Here is a 25,107-nt window from a genome sequence, read left to right as displayed (position 1 = left end):
CTACACACATTTCTCCGTATTTATCTGATGGAAGTCTTCCAACGTGAGGAAATCCTCAGGCACAGACTGAAGGGTTTAGCATATGACACTCGGCACGCGTGCACAAAGATGACGCTGTTGCGTGCCTCGGAACTGGATTTCTCTTAGACAAAACCTTCCTGTGACTGCAAGGTTAGAACAGATCATGCAATTACAAGTGTTAAAAATCGTAAGGAAGGAATCTACTGCATCTTAAAGGGAAGTACAATAAATTAACTGCTGAAATCAAAAGCAGTGGTAGTAGACCAGGGGAAGCTGGGGCTACCTAAGGAGGAGGAGATTTTCTTCCATTTTGTCACTCACTGCTTCTCAAAGCTCTGCTCAGCATTATCCAAAGCCTCACACTGCGATGTGCCATCCACAATTCACACCAAGTTAACCGAGAGAAGACCGTGCTTCGCACCACCGAGAAGGTCTCAGTGCTTTGCATAAGGCAGCTCCTCAGCTACGTCAAAGCAAGTAGAGAGGAGCTGGTTCAGTCATCGGACAGTCACATGTTTTCCTATCAGGCGCTGCTGGAACCAAAGATAGGAGCTGGAGGGCTTCAGGAAGGGATACGCATGATTAAAGAACTGAGAGTATGGCTGGTGCTGCCCAAATAACAAACAAAAATAATGCCAGTCTCAGAAGGACTTATCACTCTAAAACCCGTTTGCTCCCAGCACAGGGATCCACTCTGCACAGCAAAATGCTATTTTAAGCCACGTGATGATTACTCACTTACTTTCAAACTTGCATTTAAGTAGGGAATGTTTTAGATTATTTTTAATAAATATATGTGTCAATTTGCTATATAATCTTTCATCACAAGGATTCTAAACATTATAATTTGGTTAAAACTGCAAATGAGGTAAAATTGCAAGACTACCCAAACACTCTCTAAGCTTGGTGATCTAGGAAGACAACCACTGATAACGTGCTTTATAAATTGCTGCTGCTGAGGGACGGAGGACAGGTGGCATTCTGAATGTGGCTATCAGCTCCGGTAGACCATACAACATCTAGCAATTACAAAAGGTCACCATATGCAAAACAGGAAACAATACACTTTGACGCTATTGCAGTTTTCAATAGGCTGCTCATAAATACTCACTCTAGCTTCAAAAATAAAATTTAAAAAAAGCCAAGCCCATTGCTACCCTCTTCCAGACCTTCTTCTGGTGTGCCCTAACCGTCTCTTAGACCTGATTTGCAGAAAAATAATAAAACAGTCTCAGCAATTCTACTTCGGTGACACAATTTTAACAACTTCTCTCAGACAACAGGATCCCTTTGTCAAAAAAAAAAAAGTAGCAGCTACAAATAATCTACTCCTTGTGTTTTCTAAATCCACCAAAATGAAAGAATAGGCTCCTTCCTACATTGATGTAACATCACATTCACAGTTTTAACATGTTTTCAGTCATCCCACAGCCCCATATCTCATATTAGCACGGAAGAAAGCTATTTCTGCTACAACAGAATACAGTGACATCATTTACTATACATAAAGTGAATAAGCAACCTACCTCTATCTGCTTATCTTTGAAGATGCTGTTGATGCTGTTGTTAAAAGCTGCTCCAGAAAACATAGAGGTTATGGGATATGTCAAGTCTAGAATAGTCTTAAACACTGAGTTCATTACCTAAAAAGAAAGAGAAGGAAAAAAAAAAAAGGCATTTCAAAGGTAAATATACGCACGGATCCATATGAATGTGTGCATTGATGTATGCAATTCGAGAGACTTCATATTCCAGATTCTACATCCAACACGTTGGAAGCATTGCTATTATAAGTACAAAAGTTGTCAAGGGGACAGAAATACAACTACAAAAACTACATCCAGTAACTCCTTATATGGTGCCGTACATTTAAAATAAAAAGCAGCAAGCTCCGTAGCGAGTTTGCAGTAAGGCTATGGAAGAATGTACATTTGGCATTGCTTCCCTTCTACCCATAAATCAAAACGTCCCTCGAAAGCCGTGTGCACGGGCACAGGTTTCTGCCTTAACAAATGCATGTGAATGGTACAGTTTAATTCTTGATTTTATTTTTTTTTTTTAATAACAGAAAGATATTATTAGTTATCTCCCTCTTCATTATCCTTTTGAGTTGAAACTCCAGCTTGTTTAAAGTTTTCCACAGCGTATGTGCAGTTCATCTGCGTGGAAAGGAAATCATAAATCTGTAATATAGGAATTGATGTAAACATCTGTACATCTCGTCTCATTTCTGGATCGCACCTAATTTTTCTTCCAGTCTGAAGTCTTTTTTTATTGTAAGCGTAACCACTTACAAAAACATATACGTGATTCTCTGGGACTGCAACAAGGTTCAGTCAGTCACACTTTAAAGAGCTTTAAACACACTTTCTATGTATTAGTGTCAATTGTTTTTCATTCCCAAAGCGAGTTATTGTGCTCTTCACCTGCTGCTTGGCAGCCAGCATTTAGATACTACTATGGGCACTCTACATAAGCTAGATAAACCAAATCACATTAGGTTTCCTAAAGCACTATAGATACCTGTTATACTACATAAGAGCGGCAGGCACTGTCAAATGTGTCTCTTCTAAACACACGTATACTGTAATTAAGCTTTCATGGATTCTTTTTTTTCCCCCCCTCCATTTCAGGTGCATTACGCCTGTGCACTAACCTACAAGATAAAATGATGAGAATACCTAAACTATTTGGCATTACGGCCACTGTGTTTGTCCTATAACCATGCTATTGGGTCTCAAATCCTAATAAATCCTAACAAAATTCAATGCCTAATACGTTACATCACACTCAGTTTAAAATGCAACAGAAGACCCAAAAAACCCAATTAACTCATTCGCAATTAAACAGGGTTTCACTGGATGAAATATTTCTATTAGATGAAATATCTTCTCTCTCTACATGTTCTCTGTAATTTAACGAGCAACTTAACAGACAATATGGCATTGTACCCAGGCAGAGACCTACAGCATGAAACAGCCTCTAAAACTGCAGTCTATTGAAGGATCTGTATCAACATCTGGCCTTTGCTTTACTCTAGCAGTGATTTAAAGAAGAGCAGGATTAGCCTACACTGTCATGTCCAGCCGCTTTTAAATATAATATTAAGTATCCGCCCAGAGAATACATGTCAAAAAAAAAAAAGAAAAAAAGATCCTTAAAAACAAGTATATAAACAGGAAACGTGGGAGAACGTAAAAGCCTTAGCACAAAACCAATTATGAACCTGTCACCTTCATTCACATCCTCATTTTAGGTTCTGATGGGGTGAGGACAGTGTGCCAACCTAACTGCAGACATGCTACCCATAGCTTCAGAGTTAAATGGAATTAGTTCTGTACTTAAAATAGGGATTTGGTCTCTGACATTACTTAGAATGGTTAAATCAAGGAAAGAGGCGTTTACAAAAAGTCCTTTATTTAATACTGAAGAAAAGTCTCTCCAACTCGGCACCAAACACCGGGCTATCCTTTTTGCGAATGATCTTTATAATGCTGAGCTTCTACACTTCCCCTACAATCAGTGCTCGCAGTAATCTTGTACATGAACAAAATACTTCTAATTAATGGTTATTTCTTAATATTCTCATTTCTCATAACTGGAAGATGCCCTTTTAGCAAATGCTGATGGCCAACAGCCTCCCTTAGCCTTCCAAGAATAGCTGCTACCACCTACCATTCTCAAGATAAATTAAGTTGAAGATCACCCTTTGGAAAGGCAGCCAGAACCTTCTGACCTCTGCCCCACTTCATACTTCTCTACTAACCGCAGCACAAGGGCCAACACCGGCGTCTCCAAGAACGACGCAGCTTCGGTTCCCTACAGCACAGCGATGGGAAGAGCAGCCTTAAGGCATCTCTACCAATTCTCTTGGGAGAGAGCAGGTATTTTACAATTCTTCATTAAATTCTCATGAACTTTCATTTCTACAGCTCTGCTGCAAGATAAGCTTTCTTATTAAAAAGACCTTCGATCCTAAAATTATTTTTAAAAGCTACCCCGTGGTATAAGGCAACTTCAACAAGGAAGGGACAACGTTCTTCTGCTCATAGAGCAGAAGAACAAGAGCAAACACAGATGATGATGGACAAAAAGAAACCTGAATTGTAATCTCTGGCTATTTTGTTCTTTGATGCAGAACGGTTGTAAACTGGTGTCAAAAACCAGGATAATCCCAGGATTTTTCAATGTTCCTGAGTATAAAAAGAAAGCAAGGGTATGGGAAAACTTATGGCAAAATAAAAAATTTAAAACAGCAGAACAGATGAAATATTTTTTAAACTACTAGAGATAGTATCCAGAATTTCCTTTACTGCCTTTTCAGTGCTCACGTATAAAGTTTCAATGAAACAAGCAAATGAATTCACAAAGAAAAAAAACATTAAAGACAAAATAAAAACATAACTCAGGCCAACAGTTTCACATAAACAGCACTACAGGGATATATTTATCCTGAAGGCAGGAATGACATATAATGGAAGTTCAGATTTAAAGGTAAACTATTAAAAAAATCTAAGAGTTGAAGAAAATTAAAATTAATCCATCTAAGAAACCGTAACCATCTCAGAGTCAGGTAAAGGAGAGGAGCAAGGTAAGTAAATGCATGTTTAAAATCAGATTCAGGTGTTCCGATCCTGTAAAATTAACACGCCGTCTGCACGATCATTAGCTGACGTGGTCGTGGATGAAAAGCTGGACATGAGGCAGCAACGTGCGCTCCCAGCCCAGAAGGCCAGTCGTATCCTGGGCTGCATCACAAGAAGCGTGGCCAGCAGGTCGAGGGAGGTGATTCTGCCCCCCTGCTCTGCTCTGGTGAGACCCCCCCTGGAGCACTGCCTCCAGCTCTGGAGCCCTCAGCACAGGAAAGACACGGACCTGTTGGAGCGGGTCCAGAGGAGGGCCACAAAAATGCTCAGGGGGATGGAACACCTCTCCTGTGAAGAAAGGCTGAGAGAGGTGGGGTTGTTCAGCCTAGAGAAGAGAAGGCTTCGGGGAGACCTTCTTGCAGCCTATCAGTACTTAAAGGGGGCTGATAAAAAAGACGGCGGCAAACTTTTTAGCAGGGCCTGTTGCGACAGGACAAGGGGGAACGGCTTTAAACTAAAGGGGGTCGATTTAGACTAGATGTAAGGAAGAAATTTTTTACACTGAGGGTGGTGAAGCACTGGCACAGGTTGCCCAGAGAGGTGGTGGATGCCCCATCCCTGGCAACATTCAGGGTCAGGTTGGACGGGGCTCTGAGCAACCTGATCTACTTGAAGATGCCCCTGCCCACGGCAGGGGGGTTGGACTAGGTGACCTTTAAAGGTCCCCTCCAGCCCAAACTGTTCTGTGATTCTATGAAATAGGACGGTTTGGTGCCTTAACTGGGCATTTCAAAGCAATAGGCATGTTTGGATTTTGTGTGCAACCTTCTATCTGAATTTCCCAAATTATAAGGTTTGATTTCAACACCCCAAATAACACGACTGAAATGGTAAATATGAACCATCAGGCCTTATCACTACATGGAAATAGATTTTTCCTGTACCTCGTGATGTAACAAATTTTTAAGATTTAACAAAAACACACCCAGTATTTTTGTTTTCTGTTGTTAATAATCTCAAATACAGAATTCTCTCTGAAAGGCAACCAGAGGGAACGCTCCAGTTGGCTTGCAAGGGAAAAGCAATCTGCCCTGTTTTAATTTTTGCAAGCAGAGAAAACTTGTGAATACATCTTCAAAACCGGTTGATAAAGTTTTAAAGATGCAATTAAAAAGCGCCAAACCGCAGCAGAGCGCACCTTGGCAGGCCGTTGCTGTCCTCGAGCACCAGCAGGCTGGAGGACACCCAAAGCAGGTTCTCTGCTGCAGCTCATCAACCCAATTTAAGAGACAATACGTGTACATTCATTAACGTGCAATCTGTAACGAACCTCTTATTTATTTAGGATTCACCGCGTGCTTTAAAGCTGCTTTAGCTCGTATTACCTTTTGCTGTGCCTGAACCAGTGCTAAGGCACAGTAACCAAGACTCCCTTCACCTGGGGTCTGGGACCAGCTTGTTTTGCTGATCTCCTCTGGTCAGGAGGTATCTTTCCCATAATACCCTGCCCGCTCTTCATGCCAATCTAGCTTGGCAACGTTTGCCTACTCAGCTCAGATTTTGTGTTTGTTTGCAGGGATCTGTCCTTGCAGCTGTTGTTATACAGGAAGATCTGGCATACGAACAAAATAAAACAGTGTAGGATGCAAAGTGATTTACACAACACTGCACCTACTAACGATGCTCTCCCTCTGACTTCCACAGCGAAAGGACCATTTGTGGTCCCCATCGCGTGGGCATCCCACCCTTCCCCACTAGCCCTTCTGCTGAGCCACGCAGTCGGTTGCACGCTACCACCGTGCTCCTCCTCCGCGCTCCCAAGCCATCCTTAACCTGCATGGGCTACAGGTGTAGGCATCACCCCGGTGTGGCAGAGAACAGCTTTTTTTCCTCAAAACAACAGATGTAACTGTCCTGGTTTCGGCAGGGATAGAGTTAATTTCCTTTCTAGTAGCTGGTACAGTGCTGTGTTTTGGATTTAGGATGAGAACAAAGTTGATAACACACCGATGTTTTAGTTGTTGCTGAGCAGTGCTTACACTAGCCAAGGACTTTTTAGTTTTCCATGCTCTACCGACTGAGCAGGCTGGAGGTGCACAAGAAGCTGGGAGGGGGCACAGCCAGGACAGCTGACCCCAACTGGCCAAAGGGACATTCCATACCATGGGACGTCATGCTCAGTACATAAACTGGGGAAAGCTGGCCGGGGGGGCCGCTGCTCAGGGACTGGCTGGGCATCGGTCGGCGGGTGCTGAGCAATTGCACTGTGCATCACTTGCTTTGTGTATTATTATTATTATCATATTATTATTATCATTTTATTTCAATTATTAAACTGTTTTTATCTCAACCCACGACTTTTTCTAACTTGTGCTCTTCCAATTCTCTCCCCCATCCCACCGGGTGGGGGGGAGTGAGCGAGCGGCTGCGTGGTGCTTAGTTGCCGACTGAGATTAAACCACGACAAGAATGGATCAAGAAGAGTATCGGGATCCAGTCTGACAGCAGCTTGATCTGACCCAAACCAGGCCCAATGGTTCTGCCTCCCCCCCGCCCTGTGCCAGCACGGCTGCCTTTGCAGCAGGCAGCTCAGGGAACTGGGCTGGCCAGAAACTCGCACGGCAGACAAAAAAAAAAAAAAAAAAAAAAAAAAAAAGTGATGCATTTTTGGCCAGATCAGCTCATTAAAGCACAGTATCTCCCAATGCGCGAATACTAGAGCGGCGTTAGGGAGAGGCAGAACCTCCTGACTGCGACCTCTGGAACGCCCCACGTTTATTTTATCTGTCATGCAATCACAGACAGCAAACGACTGCAGCATCCTACCCAGCAATTCTTAATTCTTGTTATGGGAAGCTTTTTAGCTACACATTCCTATAACCATATTCCCTTCAACAGTAGAATATTCCATTCTTTGTGAAATATTTATACTCTGAAATACTAATTCTTCAATTAAAAAACCAAGAAAACCCAACAATCTGGAAACATGAAAGCTTCTGGTTGTTCGTTTTGCTGGTTAAAGACAGGTACAGAAGACACACAGAGGAAAATATATGGTAACTAATCTGACTAATCTAATTTTCATACCCCTCTGTATTTGACAAAAAAAGTAATTTATTTCTTTGCTGTTTCATTAGGTCCAGAAAACACATCCCATTAAAAATATCCCTTCTCCCAGCCCCAAGTGTACAACTAGAGATATGCCAATTTCTAAAAATACCAAAAAAAGAAATAACTGCAGGACAAAACCAGCATTTGTTTTGATGGGGGGGGGGGGGGGGGGGGAAATCAGAGTTATCTAATCCACCACAGCGAAGACATTTCAAAAACCCCCACAGGCTAAAAAAGCCAGGCTGCAAGGTTTTGCACAAAGAGCACTCAGCAATAACCTTCACCAGCAAAAGCTCCCAGGCTTTAGAGGAGCAGAATCAGCAGCTTCTGTAGCAGGGAGCACTCAAGCCTTTTTGCATAATGGTGGCTTAATGAAAGACACTCCCCAGAGCATCTCTTGCACAGCAGCCGCCTCCTGCAGCGGTCCTCGCCGGCAGTGATGCTGCTCTGCAGGACAGCGGGAACGGTCCTGCAACGTTTGGACACTGGGAATTTGGGGCTTATCTGATGGATTTGTCATCTGGCTCACACTCGGTCCCTTCGGGTGGATCTTCTATGAATCCCCGAACTATTACGCACAGAGCTGGTGCTCCGTGAAAGGAGCCGCTCTCCTTGCTTAGTCTACAGCTGCAACACAATACAAGAGAAAATAACCCAGAATAGCCACTGTTAAAAAGATTTATAATCCCTCAAGCTACTTTGTACATTAGCTGTGATCTGAACTTGGAGAGAGGGTTTTCATGGCTTTCTTCAATTTACAATGCAACCATTCTGCTGGACTGTGCTGTTAACAGTGAAAAAGGCTTCAAACAGAGCGGTCTTTTCTTTTTTCATTCTCAAACCCTTGAACAATTTCTGGTTTGGATGCGGACCTGGCAAGCTTGTCAGAACAATCATGAAAGACCTCAAGTAAATCCATTCTTCATTAATAAGATGAAATGTTTGCTCTAACAGAGGTCATTAACCTCTCTTCCAGCTACTTATTTGCAGATTTCAAGGTACCAATACCTGAAACAGCCCGAGGCTGGGCCAAAACCTGCCTTTTCCTTTGTGAAACGTTCTCTGAGCTTTGCAATTTGCGTTCAAAAGTTAATCAATAGATTAAATTCATTCTTTTCATCTTTAACTATATTTCTGGTAAAAGCAAGCGTGATTCCAGATTAGGCTGGCGAGCTCAAGAGCTGCAATGCTGGAAATGAAGCCGGCTTCGATGGGAGCACAGCACCGAGAAGCCCAGAAAACAGCATTTCCAGCTCTGCATCACCCCCTGTGCAGAAGAGATCTGACAAGTTGACAAACAAGAGGAGATAATCCTCTGGACAAATGCACGGAGGAAAATTCCATTGCTCTAGCCTAACCAAGAGCAACGGAGAGAGGGCAGTGAGCCAAGATTGCTGGAGGCTAGGAAAACATTGCAGGGAGGTATCACCACATGCTCGCCCTGCTCAGATGCTGTTCTGTAAGCATTTGGTAGTGACCCAGGTGGGAAATAAAGAGTGCAAGGTTAAATGGATGTCCGATATGATTCAGTACAGCTGGTTTTAATCTCAAGCCTCCTCCACTTTTGCAATTGCAGTGAACTGCTCTGCATCACGAGCAGTTTATGTTTTGGGTGCTTCCCAACCCAGCCAGGCACAGGCAGTTCTTCAATAAAAAGCACAAAATCCGCATTCTTCTAGCAAACAGCGACAGGGAGGTGAAACAGAGTCCCACGGTCCTCTGCCCACCAGGACAGCACAAACATGCTGGGGCCTCCATATGTATTTTAATGCCCCAGACTACCTAGCTCGCAAGGCAAGTGGTATCCTACCAAGATACAGTAGATTTCGTCTCAAAGCCATGGCAGGTTAGAAGACATTTGGGAAGGGTAAGCAGTATACACGTGCCAACTACAGACTCCTATTTCCCCCTAAAACTCAAGATCTAAGCAGACCCAGAACTTAATCCAGTTTAGAAAACTCCCCATGGTGCTTACCCTTTCAATAAGAAAACCAATGTGAAAATGTGAGTTTCGTATAACCAAGACAAAGTTGGAATTGCACCGTAACTAGCAAACTTCAAAAATAACGCTAATCTTCACCATTAGTCAGTTTGAACCAGGTGTAACCTGGTGCTAGTACAATTTTCCCCCAACGTCCTGTCAGTAAATTCACCCACAGAACTCACTATTTAAAACAACCTTCCCAAAACTTGGTTTAACTATGAAAATATGGTTTTGCTTGTATTAAATATTTAAAGTTAAAAATTTCTCCTGACACAGAGTACCACCACTCTGGAATTCCCAGGCTATACCGTGAATTACACATTTTGTATTTAGTTTAGAGAAGGATTACCTCTGTCAATCAGTTCCACTGAAAAATGACAGCATGTGAGAACGAAAGAGAGAAAATTATACAAAAGAGAAACACATTTGTTGAGAGTTGGAAAGGAAACAGATTCCAGCACACAAAAAGAGAAGATAAAACAAAGATAAACATAGGCTAACACACTTACACAACATCACTCTACGTTTATACTGCGACTGGAGTTTGTGCAGAGCAAAGTCAAGTGTTTGACTCCTGCCTCCTCGGGCGCTCGCATCACCTGCCAGCGTGACAGTGAGCAGCTTTCCCAATTCACTCCCTCGCTGCCGGGAAGGGGCCCTTTTCGTCGTACAGACGCCGAAGTGCAGATGGCCGCACTTTCCTTGGGCGGCTGCTTGTGCGTCGCTGCCTGCTAAGGCTTGCGGTTAAGCTCTTGCACTCCATCTGAGGAGAGGAGTGCCACATTTCCAATGCTTACCATGGCCCACTGCCTAGCTTTGATCCTCATCTGATTGTAGCTGCGTTCTTCGGCGTACAAGGCACTCATAAAAGCACCAATAGATGTTCCTCCGATCATATCTACGGGGATGCCAGCTTCGATCAGCGCTCTGATAACTCCTACTTGGGAGCATCCCCTGTGTCAAGAAAAGAAAGAAAAAAGGCATTATCAGACAAACAGCCATTGAAAGAGCATAAAAACGTAAATGCCACCTTCTAAGGGAGCTCGACTGTGCACTAGCTCAACTGCCAATCTCTTGCTAAACAAACCTCAATGCCACAAAAAGGTGTCACAAATGCAGAAATCTTCAAAGAGACTCCCTGAGGGGCCGAGGAAGTGCAGATCACCCAGCCGGACTTCAGTACGAAAGACAGCAATACAAAAACAACAGCCAAGAATCAAGCCAGCGGACATGCGAGGGAAAAGTCAACATGGCTTTACGTCAACATGGGACCAATGCGTCAAAAACCCACTAGGGTTCCTCCTAAGCAGCCAGGAACGGCTGGATTTCAGAGACCTTTCCACAGGAGTCTTTTCCAGCGATTCTTCAAGAAACTCAGCCAGCCCGGGATCACGGGATGGGTCACCGCGTGGATTAATAATGAGTTTGAAGATGGAAAACAAAGAGCAAGAAGAGACAAACAGTGACGAGAAGGCAAGAGTTTCATTCAGCACACAGACCCAGGAAAGGGGCAGATGAGGAGGCAGCGTTTGAGGATGATACAAATTTCTTCAGGATAGTAAATGCATTCCTTAAATTTCAAGAAGTGCAGAAGGACCTCGGAGCAATGATGGAGTCGTGATAAGCAACAGATGAACCTCAGTGCTGATGGGACAAGAGAAAAACAGAAGCAGCAACGCCCCTACAGCAATGAGCTCTTAACTAGCTCTGCTCACACAGAGAGATTTTCTCTGAAAAATATTAACCTAGGGTTCAGTGGAAATTCAAAAGGCAAATCAAAGAAACCAGAATAAAACAGAAAACATAAGAACATACATCCAGGATGGACCAGCATTTTGAAAACTGCTAGCAAGCTCAGACTTCTCACTAAAAAAAAAAATAGCAGAACTAGAAAATGATAGAGAGAAGCAAAAAAATTACCAGAATATGGAAAGGACTTCACGTGAGAAGAAACTAGACTTGACTCCCTGACTGGGGAAGATCATGACTGATGGGAGACACGCAGGACCAGCCAATGATATCACCATGCAGAAAGTTTAATGTAAAAGGAAAAATTTACACACAGCCACATGTATGTAAAGCAAAAATTGGGGAAACCACTGTTACCACATGCTGAAGAGGTCAAATCACAGATGGATTTAAATGTGGACTGGATGAATCAAAGGTACCAGGCTGTCAGTGGCTACGAAACATGAAAAATCAGAGGTGCAACCTTGCGTTCAGGAAGCTCAGAAGCTGCTAATTGTTGCAAATACTCGTTTCTGAAGCAATCGCTACTACCTACCATCAGAAAAGGGAGCATAGGTGGAACATTTGATCTGATCTTATAAACAGCGATCCTCTAATGGGAGAAGGATCCCTGTCTGTTCTGCAGAACCATTACAGAAGCGGAGAAATTAGCAGTGGAGGCTGATTGCCTCCTTATCAGTACAAAATGAAGCCTCCAGTTTCAAATGCTTTGTCCAATTAATATCAAGTAAGTCATTTAGTTCATTCCACCTGGATGGAGGCTTTGCGGTCTAACCCATACAGCTGTAAAATTCTCCTTTTCCCATTTTCATCCCATTTTTCTGTTCCCCCACGGTTTGCTCTATTTCTGTCCTCTTTCCCCTTGCTGTTTACATCCTATAAATACTTGCTAACAGCTGCCAAGTCCACTGTAGGTGTCATTTGGCCAAGCTATGCTGAACACATTCTTTCCATCTAAATAAATCCCCTCCAGCTGCTGAAATGCTTTGAGACAGATTCTCAGTTATACTTGTGTAAGTGACTTCAGTGACAGATCTGCGCTGGTGCAATCCAAGAGCAGAAAATGGCTCATTTAGCTTTCCTCTCCAAATTCTCCTTCCCCTGCTTTACTATTGCTTCTTAGAATCATAGAATCATTAAGGTTGGAAAAGACCTCTAAGATCGTCGAGTCCAACCGTCGACCCAACACCACCATGCCCACTAAACCATGTCCCTAAGCGCCTCATCTACACGTCTTTTAAATACTTCCAGGGATGGGGACTCAACCACTTCCCTGGGCAGCCTGTTCCAATGTTTAACCACTCTTCTCATAAGGTGCCCTAAGTTAAAATAATTCTATTTTTATCCCTGCCAGAGGAGCCCATTGTTTTTAGGCTTTTAGATCGCAGCTATTTTTGCCATCTGCTTCTTGTGCCTGGCACTTACTGTTGTCTTATCCCCGTGCGTAAGTCACTAGCTGACACCGATGTTTCGCTGAGGAACAGGACTTGCGCTATCCAGCCTGCCTTCTGGAGAAGGCCTACATCATGTGGATTTGTTAAGACGTGTTCAGTACTGTAAAGCATTTCCTGCTTGGAGGGCAATTTTAAACTGGCCAGGACTAGCTCCAGATTGGATTCTCTCCCTTTAACCTCTTCCGAAACTGGATCTCCTCATTCATGCATTCATGTGTCCATAAAATATGAAGGATTTGACGTGTTCACTCTGGATTTGTTTTTACTTTGCTGTATCATGCCCTTGAATAAATAACAAAAGATTATTATTACTTCTATTGGCAAGCCATCACCTCTGTGTCTTGCATTGGCAAAGTCCCTGGCAATAATACAATCTTCCAGCTAAATGTTTAACAGCCACATATCTCCAACAGATGCATCGATTTCAAAGCTCTGACTGGCAAGATGGGAATGAAAGTACTCTTCTTGCTCAGAAAGGGACCTCCTATTGACTGCCAGACTAAGTTCTGTTCCATTTATACACAACTACAAAGCTGATTCTTCCAGTTCCAGCATCCTGAACAGCTTCGTGGTTGAATCCGTTTGTGCAAACTAAAATCCCAAGGAAAGTCAAATGTGCCTGAACCCACCTAATTGCTCCATGTACCACCCAGCCTCCTAAAGATATTACTTCTTCCTAAGTGTTTTTTCCCCTCCCTACAGCTTTAGGCCACCATTACCCCAGCAACGCTACTACATGAAACTTTTCAACAACTCCTCGCAGTTGGTTCTCTCTTGGCCACTTCTTCGCAGCTCACGGCGTACGTAAACACGGGCAGGCTGCCAAGGGAAGCTGTGTGCCGGAGCCGGCGCTTCGCCAGGCAGCACGCATCCCACTCACTGACAACTTGCCGGTGCATCACGGATAGCCGATGTGGGCAGCTCTCATACTACAACTAAAGAGGAAAAGAAACTGAAGCCGGGAGCTACATCCCTGTTAACAGTCAGAGTACTAGTGCAGAAAAAAAAACAGGGATCGTGCGCTTCTTGTAATACCAGGCACAATTTCACTGGGGATCTGTCCCGTTTTAGGGCAATATGTGAAAATACAAGAGTTTGGCAAGAGGAGCACAAAGGATGATTGCTTGCGGCAACACTGTACGTACACACCAGTGCCAGAGCACTCGCTTGGAGCAGAGGAAGGGACGGGGAAATCTCCGGTTTCCTGGCTGACGTGGAGCTGAACGTCACTTACTCCGGAGGTAAGGGGAACAGGGGAGGCCATCTAGACAGGAGGAAGGAGCTTCTCAGATGCACAGCATGTTGCTGGAGCCGCACACGCAGCTGTCCTTTGCCTTAAAGCCGCCTGACGGTGCAGCTGGACGGAGCATTTCCCCTGCCAGGATTAACGCCTGTCCCCAGGACAGTGACAGGGACTCCTGGCACCAAGGACCAATGACCTAGAAGATTACTTTCAAATAATTTGCAGCAGAACCCAAAGATTCACCCAAGAAGTGCAGAGTCTATATATAAACAAAAACTCCTTTCCATCATCTATCACTCCCTAGGACAGGCCTGATTAATTAGTGCCCTTTGCAGAGAGAGCGGAAACAGCACCAACCAGTTTGAGGAGGAACTGGAAATAAGAGCCACGCTCCGTTTTCACCCTGCCACTGCCTTGCAACCTGATCTGAGCCAGGCAAGCCACGGGCTGCTCTGTGCACCAGCTGCCCCGCAGTGGCACTTACTGCCCTACTTACCAAGCTCATGCTCGCACTATGCTTAAAAAGCCTCCAAAAGCAGTGCCGTGCTTCCTAAATTTCAAGCGCCATCTCTTCTTTGTACTAATGATCACAAATAAGTGACCAGGAAGCAGGGAGAGGAGTTATTGGGTTGAAGACGTGCTTCCTTGAAATAACAGGGCACAGCAAGCAGAGAGCGCGGACCTTCTGCCAGAAGGTCTTGCCGGAAAATTCCTGCTCCTGAAACAAGCCCTTGCTTTCATCCCCCAGGGAAATGCTGCTGGCATGTGACTGTAATGCACAAAGGCCAGAGCACAACTGATAAAAGAAAAATTCTTCTGCGAGACGTGCATGTGTCTGCTCCACACGTGCCTGCCAGAGCTCAGATTAGATATGACTCTCAGGAAGAAGAGAGCAAATGCAGCAGGACAGTTCAGATTAAAGCGTCAGCAGGAATACCGGCTGTCCTCTGTGCTCAGGTCAGGGGGCTGAAGAAAATACAATTAATACAAAATCAGAGACAGTGCACCGCTATTTTCTCCACAAGCCACGTTTAACGTATCAATAGGATGTTACCTGTCAGTGTTAGGAAAAATAAACATGATACCATGAGCACACAGAGAGGGGACACTCGTTTTTCAGACCGTGACTAATGGAGCAGCAAGGCAAGGCTGCAGCTTGATCACGCCGCACACCTCCAAAGTCCACTTCAGTTTCAGAAAGGAAGAGAAAATACAGCTCAGGTATTCAGCCTCCCCAGCACCCGCCTCTTCTCCTAATTGAATCATCAGGACGAAGGAGATCTCTCTGAATGCACTGAAGAGATGTTATTTCCTTTGGTTAAAAACAGGATTAAAGTCATGGCTACTGCAGAGCTCTGCCGTGTCTCTAACCAAAGCCTCCCCGGAGCAGGACACACAGCTTGCTGCACCACCTTCCTGACGGAGTTAAGTGGCAAAGTAGGTAGAAAAACAGAGAAATTGCCAAGGGGACTTTACTGAACTCCACCAGAGCCTAACAAACCTGAATTAAGGCTCCCTCATAACCTTAAAACTCCTGAAGAAGCAAAGCTATACAAATAAAAACAGCTTTTCCTTCATATAACAGCTTTGATTCAAAGCACGTTATGAGCAGTTGTTAGATCACCCAGCTTATGGGGTGAGCGCAGACAAGTATGTATTTACTGTATCCATTTTAGAGACGTGCATAAGTGGTGCATCGGACAACGATTCCAATGCTGCTTCCTAAACCGAAGGTGACTGAGCTTCCGACCCACGGGAACAGACAGCACGTCCCGAAACACCGCCAGGTACGGCACACGGGCTCACCTGCGCTTCTCGGACCGGGATCCCACAACCGGGGCTGGTCACTGGTCTCAGACTAACAGATACAGCTACATCCACTACAGAACCGTTACCTGAATAACGTCTTTTGTGGTGGTGGTGTTAGATACCTTCTCAGAGTTACGCTGGAGGCGCTCATTGTATTGGGGCGGGGAGGAAGATTATATGTTATTTAAATGAAGGGCTATATAGAGTGGTATCTGGAAATATGAGATAAAGAGGAGTTTCTTCTTTATATAAAAAGAAGCATTTTTTGGTACACGTTTCGTTGCTAATCCCGACGCTGAGTGGCACAGTCACTGACTTGGAAATCAAGCAAGTCTTCTACAAGTTGCAACTGTATTATCTCCTTAGATATCTCTATTAGTTTGGCACCTTCAATCTTTTGCAGCTGCAACAATACATACAAAGATCACTTTGAGAACTAATCATACTTGTATCTTTCCAATAACATTATTTCCCAGCTTTCCCGACCATAAAACTTCCCGGTATCATAATTTTGCCAGAATAATTATAGTGATTGAGCTGTCAGCTCAAAAGGATAACAGAAACCAGACCACTGCATTTCTGCTCCCGCTGTACTACTTGCACACTTACGAGGAAGTTTCCAGTCAGGACGTTAATTAATTAATCAAGCCCCATTTCTAAGCTAAACAGAGGGAATAATCCCACATTACCTGGTTCTCACCCCAACATCCAGCTACCAACAGGACCCTTCCCAGCGGCTGCCCTGAAGGAAGCTTTCTCCCTTCCACTGCCCATTTTTAAAACTGTCCCCAGTTACACGCGTATTGATCCAGAGACCTGAATTCTTCCTGTCTTCCCCTCCATTAGCAACAGCCTCGTTTCATCCTCCCACTCAGCTTTGCCCTCAGATTCCCACCATCTCCTTAACTCAGAGATAAGGAGCCGTTTTCCCTTTAGCCGTGCCACGCTACAGAGACTGCCCTGCGCACTCAGGGCTACGCAGGCGGGTGCGGCAGAAAAAGCAACTCCTATTTATCACAACCCCAGTGAAACTACCTTCCTGCAGCAAAATCCAAATACAATGTCCTTTTAGCACTGATCTTGTTTCTGCTTTATATACTAACTCTAGAACAAGCTTTAAACAGAGAGATTTGTGCCTGACACAGAAGTAAGTCAGCAAAAATTGTTCCGCCCTTCCAGGAGGGCTGTCGGGTCTACCCAGACCTGGGGTGTGAAGGGATACGTGAGTAAGCCACTGGAAGGGAGAAAAAACACAAAATAAAGCCAGAGTAAAAGTGAATCAGAAAATGCACCAGGGTTTTTGTTTTCTGATCCCACCTGCCAGCAGCACGCTCCGGTATGTGCGTGCAGGAGGAGGAAGGAGGGAAGAGAGGCTGAATGGCAAACTGCACCCCCCCCCCCCATCGCTCTCCGCGTGGGGATGCCAAACAAAATCCTGTCTCTTACTCTGAGCCAAGAAACAATTCAGTTATCTGCAAAGAAAGATAATTTCTTTGGAAAACAAATATATCCTCCTTCCCCCACCCCTTTGAGACTTACTTGTGAAAAGTCTTAGAAGAACCCATTTTAAGCACAACGTCTGGAAGCTGCAGAAATAAGACAAAAGCATAGCACTTTAAAGAATTTAACTGTGATTTTACTTACAACTTCTCCAATCTCCTCTTTCTTAACAGGAAAGCTCATTGCCCAGACAAGGTGAGACAGAGATTCCTAAAAATCACAGCAATGCAAGAGCTTTACCATCTTCCTGAAAGCACGTGGACTTCCCAACAGAGCATTACGACTGCTACGTGGAAAGCGTTCCCTCAAACTTGCAGCTCCGTAACACGGCACACATTTTTTCAGCTGAGAGAGAGAGGTGCAAAACTAGTAACAAGAGTTAAACCACAACTCCACCATCTCCTTGTTTAATTTCACCTGTATATCAAAGTACTGCTATGAGTTTGGTGGGTTGAAGACTGGAGATCAGGACAGGACAATCCAAATAAACCACTTGCAATTAATTTTTAATTTTTTTAAGTCATAACTTTGAAGTAGATGGCTCCCAAGCTCCGGCTGCTTGGAGGATTTAACAGAAGCCATTAAAATCTTCAACCTCCGTGGCAAATGGGAGCAAATGAGCAATTACATAGATGCTACAGATGGAAAAAGAAAAATCAGATCATTAAGCATTACGTGGGTGCCAAGCCATATGAACACGGCTTTTATGTGCATGTGATGACCCAACTATTACACAACTCACCGAGCAATTAGCATTCAGATCTGATAACAGCCACACGGCTCTGTCTGTGTTTAAGACAACTGCACTTTGAGGCAGAATTTTGAACGGATGCATAAACACGATTAATATGGCTGAGCTCTCGGGCAATACACAAGATGGTCTGTCCCTGAAGAAATCAAAGCAAAGCCCCTTAGGAGCAATTACGCTGCAGTCTATTACCAACCATTTGCAAACAGAAAGTCTGAAGCCTTCAGTATGAGTTCACAGCCACGTCTCACGAGGTTTTATCAACAAAAGCAAATACTCAGAACCCACTGTTTTATTTTTAGGACTTGGGTTTTGTTTGTTCAAACAATATACTCTAGGGCTGACCTGGATAAGACTCAAATTAGGTACCCAAACATAAGTTATCATCATCTTTTCCAAGGAAAAGCCCACATTCCTTATCTTTCTCCTTCAGTCTCCACAAAACAGGACCAAAAGTAAAACACCAAGGCAAAGGTGTAATTTTACCTTTAAGGATAAAGAGTTTAGACTCTTCCCTGTTATTTTAGCTCCTGGATATTGCCCTGAAATCAAATCTGCTTTTTGAAAGACACAGGGAATCCAGGAGCCTGACTGCGTGGCTGACACTGGAATTCAGATTTTGGTCTGGTTTATCTGCACGTGGCAATGGATGCTCTGCTCACGACAACAGCACAAACATGCAGGGCACAGGCCACTTCTCCAAACACCTATATGAATAATTACAACCTCTGAAGCCCCCATACATCAATCTGAGCTTCAAAAAAGGGATATAATAAAGAAAAATTACAACTCCACTGTGCACTGTGATACAGATACCTATCTACACACACAAAAACATACTCAGGTCATGAAAAAGCTTCCCTTCCTCTGAAACGCACCTACCACAGCAGCAAGCTAACCGTACGTGAAGGAGGCTGAAGACTGCAGGCTGACTAACGCAAAGGTCACAAGGATTAACCTCGGGGCTGCCAACTTTCTGCCCTTCCAAATGTCAAAAGACAAATTTGGCCTGGTGTACAAAGGGGTTACTTTGAAGAAAGGGAACTGGAGGAAGGATATTTCAAGTATTCAGGGTTTTTTTTTCATGACACAAAGCAGATCCAGCCTCTGTCATATCTTTTTGATACTTCCATACTGCAGAAACCTCGCTTCATCAGCAGTTACTGGCCACTGACAGACTGCAGATGCTGGACGGTAAAAGAAGGGAAGAAGCATTTTTCAAGTTTTCAAGTTTCTTTCATATTTCAGTTCCATTTCCTGACACCTTTTACAGCAATATCAGGATGAGGAATGGGATCCTTTTAGCGGTGCATATTCTTCAAGACCTGTCTTGCTATAGAAAAGGAAAGCAGAGTCCTTACATTCCATCTCAGTTTCTTGAGCAAGCAATCGGAAATGAAACACAAATTTCATGGATGCTGCCTGACTGTATCAGGGGGAGAGAAAAAGAAAAAACAGGAGTTGCAAAAAATCCTCACTCTTATCTTGCCTAAGTAGAAATTAGGAAATGGTGTGAACTGAGTGCAGAAGGACCCATTCTGTGCCAGACTGGCTCCGTACAGGACTGCCAGACGCCAAGCTGGAGACAGGGATCTTGGCCAAACCCAAGCAGAGCCCAGCACCACTGACTGCCGCTTTCCGCACCACCAAGGCTGCTTACCTGCCTGAGGACAGTGCTGGACCCACATTAGCTCTACAAGATCACACATCAACACGTCCAGCCATTAACATTTCCACGATACCAGGAAACCAAATGCACACCCCCCAGCTGATTAGGACCTGGCACATCCTACAGACTCAGTTTCAGAGGCAGCTACTCAGGAACCTGTTGGCTTCCACCAGAGCCCCTCTCCTACAGCATCTCTGCACTGTGAGAGAAGACACCAGAGCTGGCGCTACCCAGGGCTGGCACTACCCAGAGCTGGCGCGGGACTACAGGGTTTGCTTGTGTGGGCTCTTTGCTGCCCAGAACAGGCAAGAGTACTCTCAAATCTCAGCAGCTCCTGGAAAAATGTTGGCCATGTCTCGGCACTGTACCCAGACGACACAAACAGGGTTACCAGCAGCCTGGTTATTCCTCAGCCACTGCACACTGGAATAAAGAGTTAACTTTATCATCATAATTGGGCTGGATGTCAGGCTTCAAGCAAATTCCCCAGACACATCCAACCCATGAGACGAGAGCATAAATCCATATACATTTAGGGATAACAATACCCTCCTAAAACCCCAAACAGTTCCTGGTGGTAATGGTTTATACTTCTCTTCCATGTAAGTGCTTCAGAGCAATTTATAAAGGATGACCTGCACAGACGCCAAAGCTGAGATGGCAGACACCTCGTTTTACAAAAGGAGAACACAAGTTATAAGCGTTTAAGCCATTTGCTCAAGCCCATGCGACGTCAGGAGCTGAACGCCAGCAAAGTGAAATCCTGACTGCCCATTCCTCGCTTCAGTGATTTAACCCTCAATAGCCGCAGTAACTCACGACACCACCAACACCCCGAGCACCTCGGAGAGGCTGTTGTTGCTCTTTCGGAACTATCCTAGCCAAGGTCAGAATGAAGAACAATGGTTTTAGCAAGAATTTTGTTTCATAATTTACTTCAGAACAAGTGTTTTATCAGACTGTGGTTTTTGAATACTTCAAAGAATCAGAATCTAATTTTACACATTTTTCAAGCTGTCAGCCCTCTTTACTGTGAATTTTAAGCGCTGTGAGATAGAGATAACAAATGAAGGGGATACCTGTACCCCATTACAAACCACTGAGAGCAACCTTAAACATTGCTATCAGTAATCTTTTTGCAAAATTCAGTCCGGTCCTGAAGCTCACTGCATGAGCTAAGAATTAGTTCAAAGCCAAGTGCATTTCTGTTAAGTTGACAAATAAGGACACCCCCCAGTATGGTAGAAGTAGTTGGAAAACTAGATTTTTTGCAATAGGTCCTTTGAGAAGAGGACTTGAGAGCAAAGACTGAGGAAGGAACTGAAGAGCAGATATAAAGAAGAGAAGCAGGAATGACAGTGGAATGAAAAGGGTGCGAAGAAACTGGGTAATCTTAGGGCTTGGATGTGTCAGAAAGGGAAAACGGAGACTTGCAGACTAACAGAGACATGGCCAGGTGGAAAAAGAAAAAGGGTGAATAGATTATATACGATCTAGATAGGAATGGAAGCACGGAGAAGACATTATTACTAAGCAAGTTCTCAAGACGAGCATTACTTTTATTCTCCAGCATAAGGAACTGATAATACCAGCACATTTGGGCTCCACAGATCCCCGTCCCTCGTACCTTGGAGTGCCCCTCGTTAGACTCAGTCTACGGAAAGTTTTGAACCCAGCAAAAGAGCTGAAAAACTTTTACTGTGTTCCAACTTATGTGAGGAACATCAGGAGTCCAGGAAATTCCCATGGGATTTTCTTTCATCCCTTCTGTAATCTCTATATTGAATACGTTTAGGATCCCATAGGGAAAAACACTGCTCTGGGTTCTTTATGGCAGTATTTTCAGGGCATGCCTCTGGAGGTAGCATCTGAATTCAGGCAGCAAATTCCTTCCCTCTCCCCCCACACATTCTTTCAACAGCACATTGTCTGGGTGCTTGTGGTCAAGTTTAATAGTTTAAAAAAGCAACTCCCCTCATGCTTCCAATTATTACCCTGTATTTGAGGTATAGTAATTGATCTTATGAGCCCACCGTCTCCATTTCAAGCACTGCAGCTCTGCAGGGGTAGTTTTAAGACAATGTCCACACACACACTTCTCCCACTGATAGGAGTAAAAAACCTCGTATCATTAGTTATCTGTCTTAGTTGAGAAATAAGAATTAATCTTCCTTAACTGCTGGAACTGAATCCAAAGCACCTGCACCATAAAACTCCATGCAGTCTCCCCAGGAGATTCTGTTGTTGCCCGAGATTGAACATCAGGGTTTCATAACCACAACGCTGCTATCACCTGCACCGCAGGAAAAGAAGCTACAGCACGGAAAGCGCGTTGTCTGCATCATGCGAGCAAACTGTCCATCCCGAGGACAGCACTCAGGTCCCTTGACCTGAGGGACCAAGGGACCCTGACCCTGACCAAGGGACCTGCTGCTTCAGAAGTGATCGGCACTGAAGCACAGCTCCTCCTGGCACCCCGACTGCCGGTGCTGGGCTGGATGTTTAGAGGGAGGGTCCCCTGTACACATCATGCAACTGATGCTACATGGAGTAAGTGGGTCGCACTGATCACACAACGGGCTCGAATAGGAAACCCCAGTCGCCCAGGAATCCTGGAAGTGATCATGGATTGGCCAGAGGGCAATTGGAACATCGTCTCCACCTCAAATTGCAGCTTTTTATTCCTTGGATGTTTCATCACACACTGAAAGCTGGGCTATGAAATGTCAGCTCCACCACTGCACTACCAGCCAGCCGGCTCCACCCCAGGACGTCCAAACCTCAGTCCTGACCTAGGAGCCTTCACTTTTATTACGCCCCAGAAGACTCTCTAAGCTTAGACATTTTCTGTGCAGTCTTCCCTATTTTCAGGGAGCAGACATGCTTCTCTTTGCTTTTGTGGACCATGGAGCAAAAGACGACAGTCCGGAAGGGATCTCAGTCGCTAGATAACTGGCACAGCTACAGCTCCCAGTGCTCTTCTCCACGGCAGCAGTGCTGGAAACCAGACCTTCCTGCGTTGCCGTTTGACCTTGGTCTTCGGTAGAGCTAACAACAGCCCCAGAAAAGAAAAGGTTTGATTTCTAACATCCCTTCCTCGCAGCACATTGCCCCAATAAGTCCAACTGTTGCATTATCATGTTATGCTGCTGAGTATTTGCATGTTCATTAATTTTGGCAGCTTGTCAACTTTTCCTTAACCGGTTCAAGCAAGGGAAAGAAAACAGTGACTTCATAGCTTCTCTCAGAAAAAAGCTGATGAGAATTTCACAGGAGGTGAAAGCAGAATTTCTGCTGCTTGCAGTGTATCCTCTTGCCAAACACTGAAGATCTGCATCGTGCAATGAAGAAGCGAAAGTTTCTCAGAGTTAAGATGGCAAAATCCAACTAAGAAGGAAGCATCAAGCAACTAAATAACAGGGTAACCACAAAACACCTCCTGTCCTCAATTATCATGGGAAGAAGACAGAATTAAGAATCAGCCTGCCCTCATCTGGGATGAGACCACAAGATTTTTGTACATTTTAAGGCTCCTCCCCAAGTTAGAATAACAAACGAGACAGAAAACCAAAACAAACCCCAAAACACACTACTATCTTTATTAATCATTTCTGACTCCTCACACGAGCATATTGCAAATTCAGCCTCTGCGCTTATGCCATGATACCACTTAATTGCTGAGACTGTAATTAAAGTACTGTGTTACAGGCCATGGAACATCAGCAACACGTCCCTTCACCTGCTAAAGGCAGTCGGGAGCTCCCCAGAAGGCGCTCTGCCCCAGAGGACAGCAGTGTGCAAAGACACTATAGTAGGAATACAGTATCTTACGGCACAGCACATACTTGCTTTCAAGTGTTTTACACGGATAGGCCAGGTCATCAATGCCAAAATTCAATTCCTTTTTAAACAAGATGGAGCAGGGGAAGCACTACAGGGTTTGTTCATATGCAAGGGCTCCTCATCTCCTAGCCAAACTTGCATGCTAAAAGCGCGCAACAACATTCAGAAAAGGAACATGATCCTCTAAAGTTCTCAAAGTGACTGTTTCAAGTTTTTCCTTATGCTATGTTGGGAGCTTTTCATCAATCCTTCTCTACCACGATTGCTCAGAAACACAAAGGGGCACAGTGACAGCTGGGAAACCTCTCAACGTGCTGCCACATTGGACCCAGCCTTCAAATAAGAGTTCCTTGTACCTGCATTGGGAGATGCACCTTCTCCTTGCTTGACCCATGTATATATGACAATCTGAGCTGTATGTCCCTTGGTTCCTTCCAACTGCAGAATGTGGCTTTGCCCAACCTGACTATGCTAGGGATTACTCATAAGCTGCAAGTCTTTGTCCCAGTGCAGACTAAGCACAAACAAATTCTGTCTTTGCGCCTTCTGGATGAACAGCAGTGCCAAGGGATCAGTGTCTGGTGGCAGAGAAGGTAAGCAAGACTGATAAGCAGGTTTCTACTCAGATTTGCCTGAATGAACTGGAGTTGCAGCCAAACATAGCGGATGCAGCGACAGCAAAGCCTCCTTGTTTTATTCTTCGTGCAATCAGTGGTCTTGGAGTCAAACGCTGAGGGTGCAGAAAGCAAATGTGATCTCCTCAGAGCAGAATAATTATGAGATCTGCCTCTTGGGCACTCTTCTAGTCTTTTCATCACTGGGTAAAGCCATCAAATCAGAGCATAAAGCCAGGCTTAAAGCCTGAGCACAGAGATCCAAACCAGGCTCAGCGCAGCAGCCAGTAAGTGACCAGGGGTAGATGGACCCGCATGTTTGGCCTTCTCTAAAAGCATGGAGTGTGAGCACCCTGCACATGGCACAGGCTTCAGGAGCACAGACAGACAGACAAGGCAACAAGTGGGTTCATCAGACGCAAATATCTCCATAACAAGAAAGGCATAACTTGCTTCTCCTACGCTGCTGCTTTTATCCTCCCTTTTCAGAGGACCAGAGCTGAAAATAAAGAAGAACAGGCAGAAAGAGCAAGTTGATGAAACAGGCCAACTGCCCAAAATGAAAAGGCGTGAGTCTGAGTCAAATCCTTAGAGTCAGCAAGAAAGTGCTGTGGAAAAAAAACTACTTGACATGTCAAGAGCTGAGGTGAAATAATAAGTTAGAGGAGAAAACTAAATGGAAAAAGGAAAAAAGAAAAGATGCCCTGATGAAATATCTACAAATATCCTTCAGCAGCTCCTCAGGGAAGGCTCGAATGCTCTGCCTGAAGGAAAGG

At 44.4% G+C, this 25,107-nt stretch overlaps 1 protein-coding gene across 2 annotated transcripts in view; it reads right to left on the bottom strand.

Annotated features, from left to right (window-relative positions):
• PNPLA7 (patatin like domain 7, lysophospholipase) overlaps positions 1-25,107 on the bottom strand; it is a 128,086-nt gene that overhangs the window by 24,248 nt on the left and 78,731 nt on the right. For both annotated transcript variants that reach the window (XM_076355052.1, XM_076355054.1), the window contains exons 27-28: positions 10,500-10,656; positions 1,548-1,664 (exon numbers count right to left, since the gene is read on the bottom strand). In XM_076355052.1, coding sequence (XP_076211167.1) covers positions 1,548-1,664; positions 10,500-10,656 — 274 coding nt within the window. The remainder of the gene's footprint in view (positions 1-1,547; positions 1,665-10,499; positions 10,657-25,107) is intronic.

The sequence above is a fragment of the Aptenodytes patagonicus genome, chromosome 18 (assembly GCF_965638725.1).
Source record: "Aptenodytes patagonicus chromosome 18, bAptPat1.pri.cur, whole genome shotgun sequence".
Taxonomy (NCBI): domain Eukaryota; kingdom Metazoa; phylum Chordata; class Aves; order Sphenisciformes; family Spheniscidae; genus Aptenodytes; species Aptenodytes patagonicus.
Note: the sequence above shows the minus strand (reverse complement) of the source record. Positions and strands in the feature narration are given on the sequence as shown.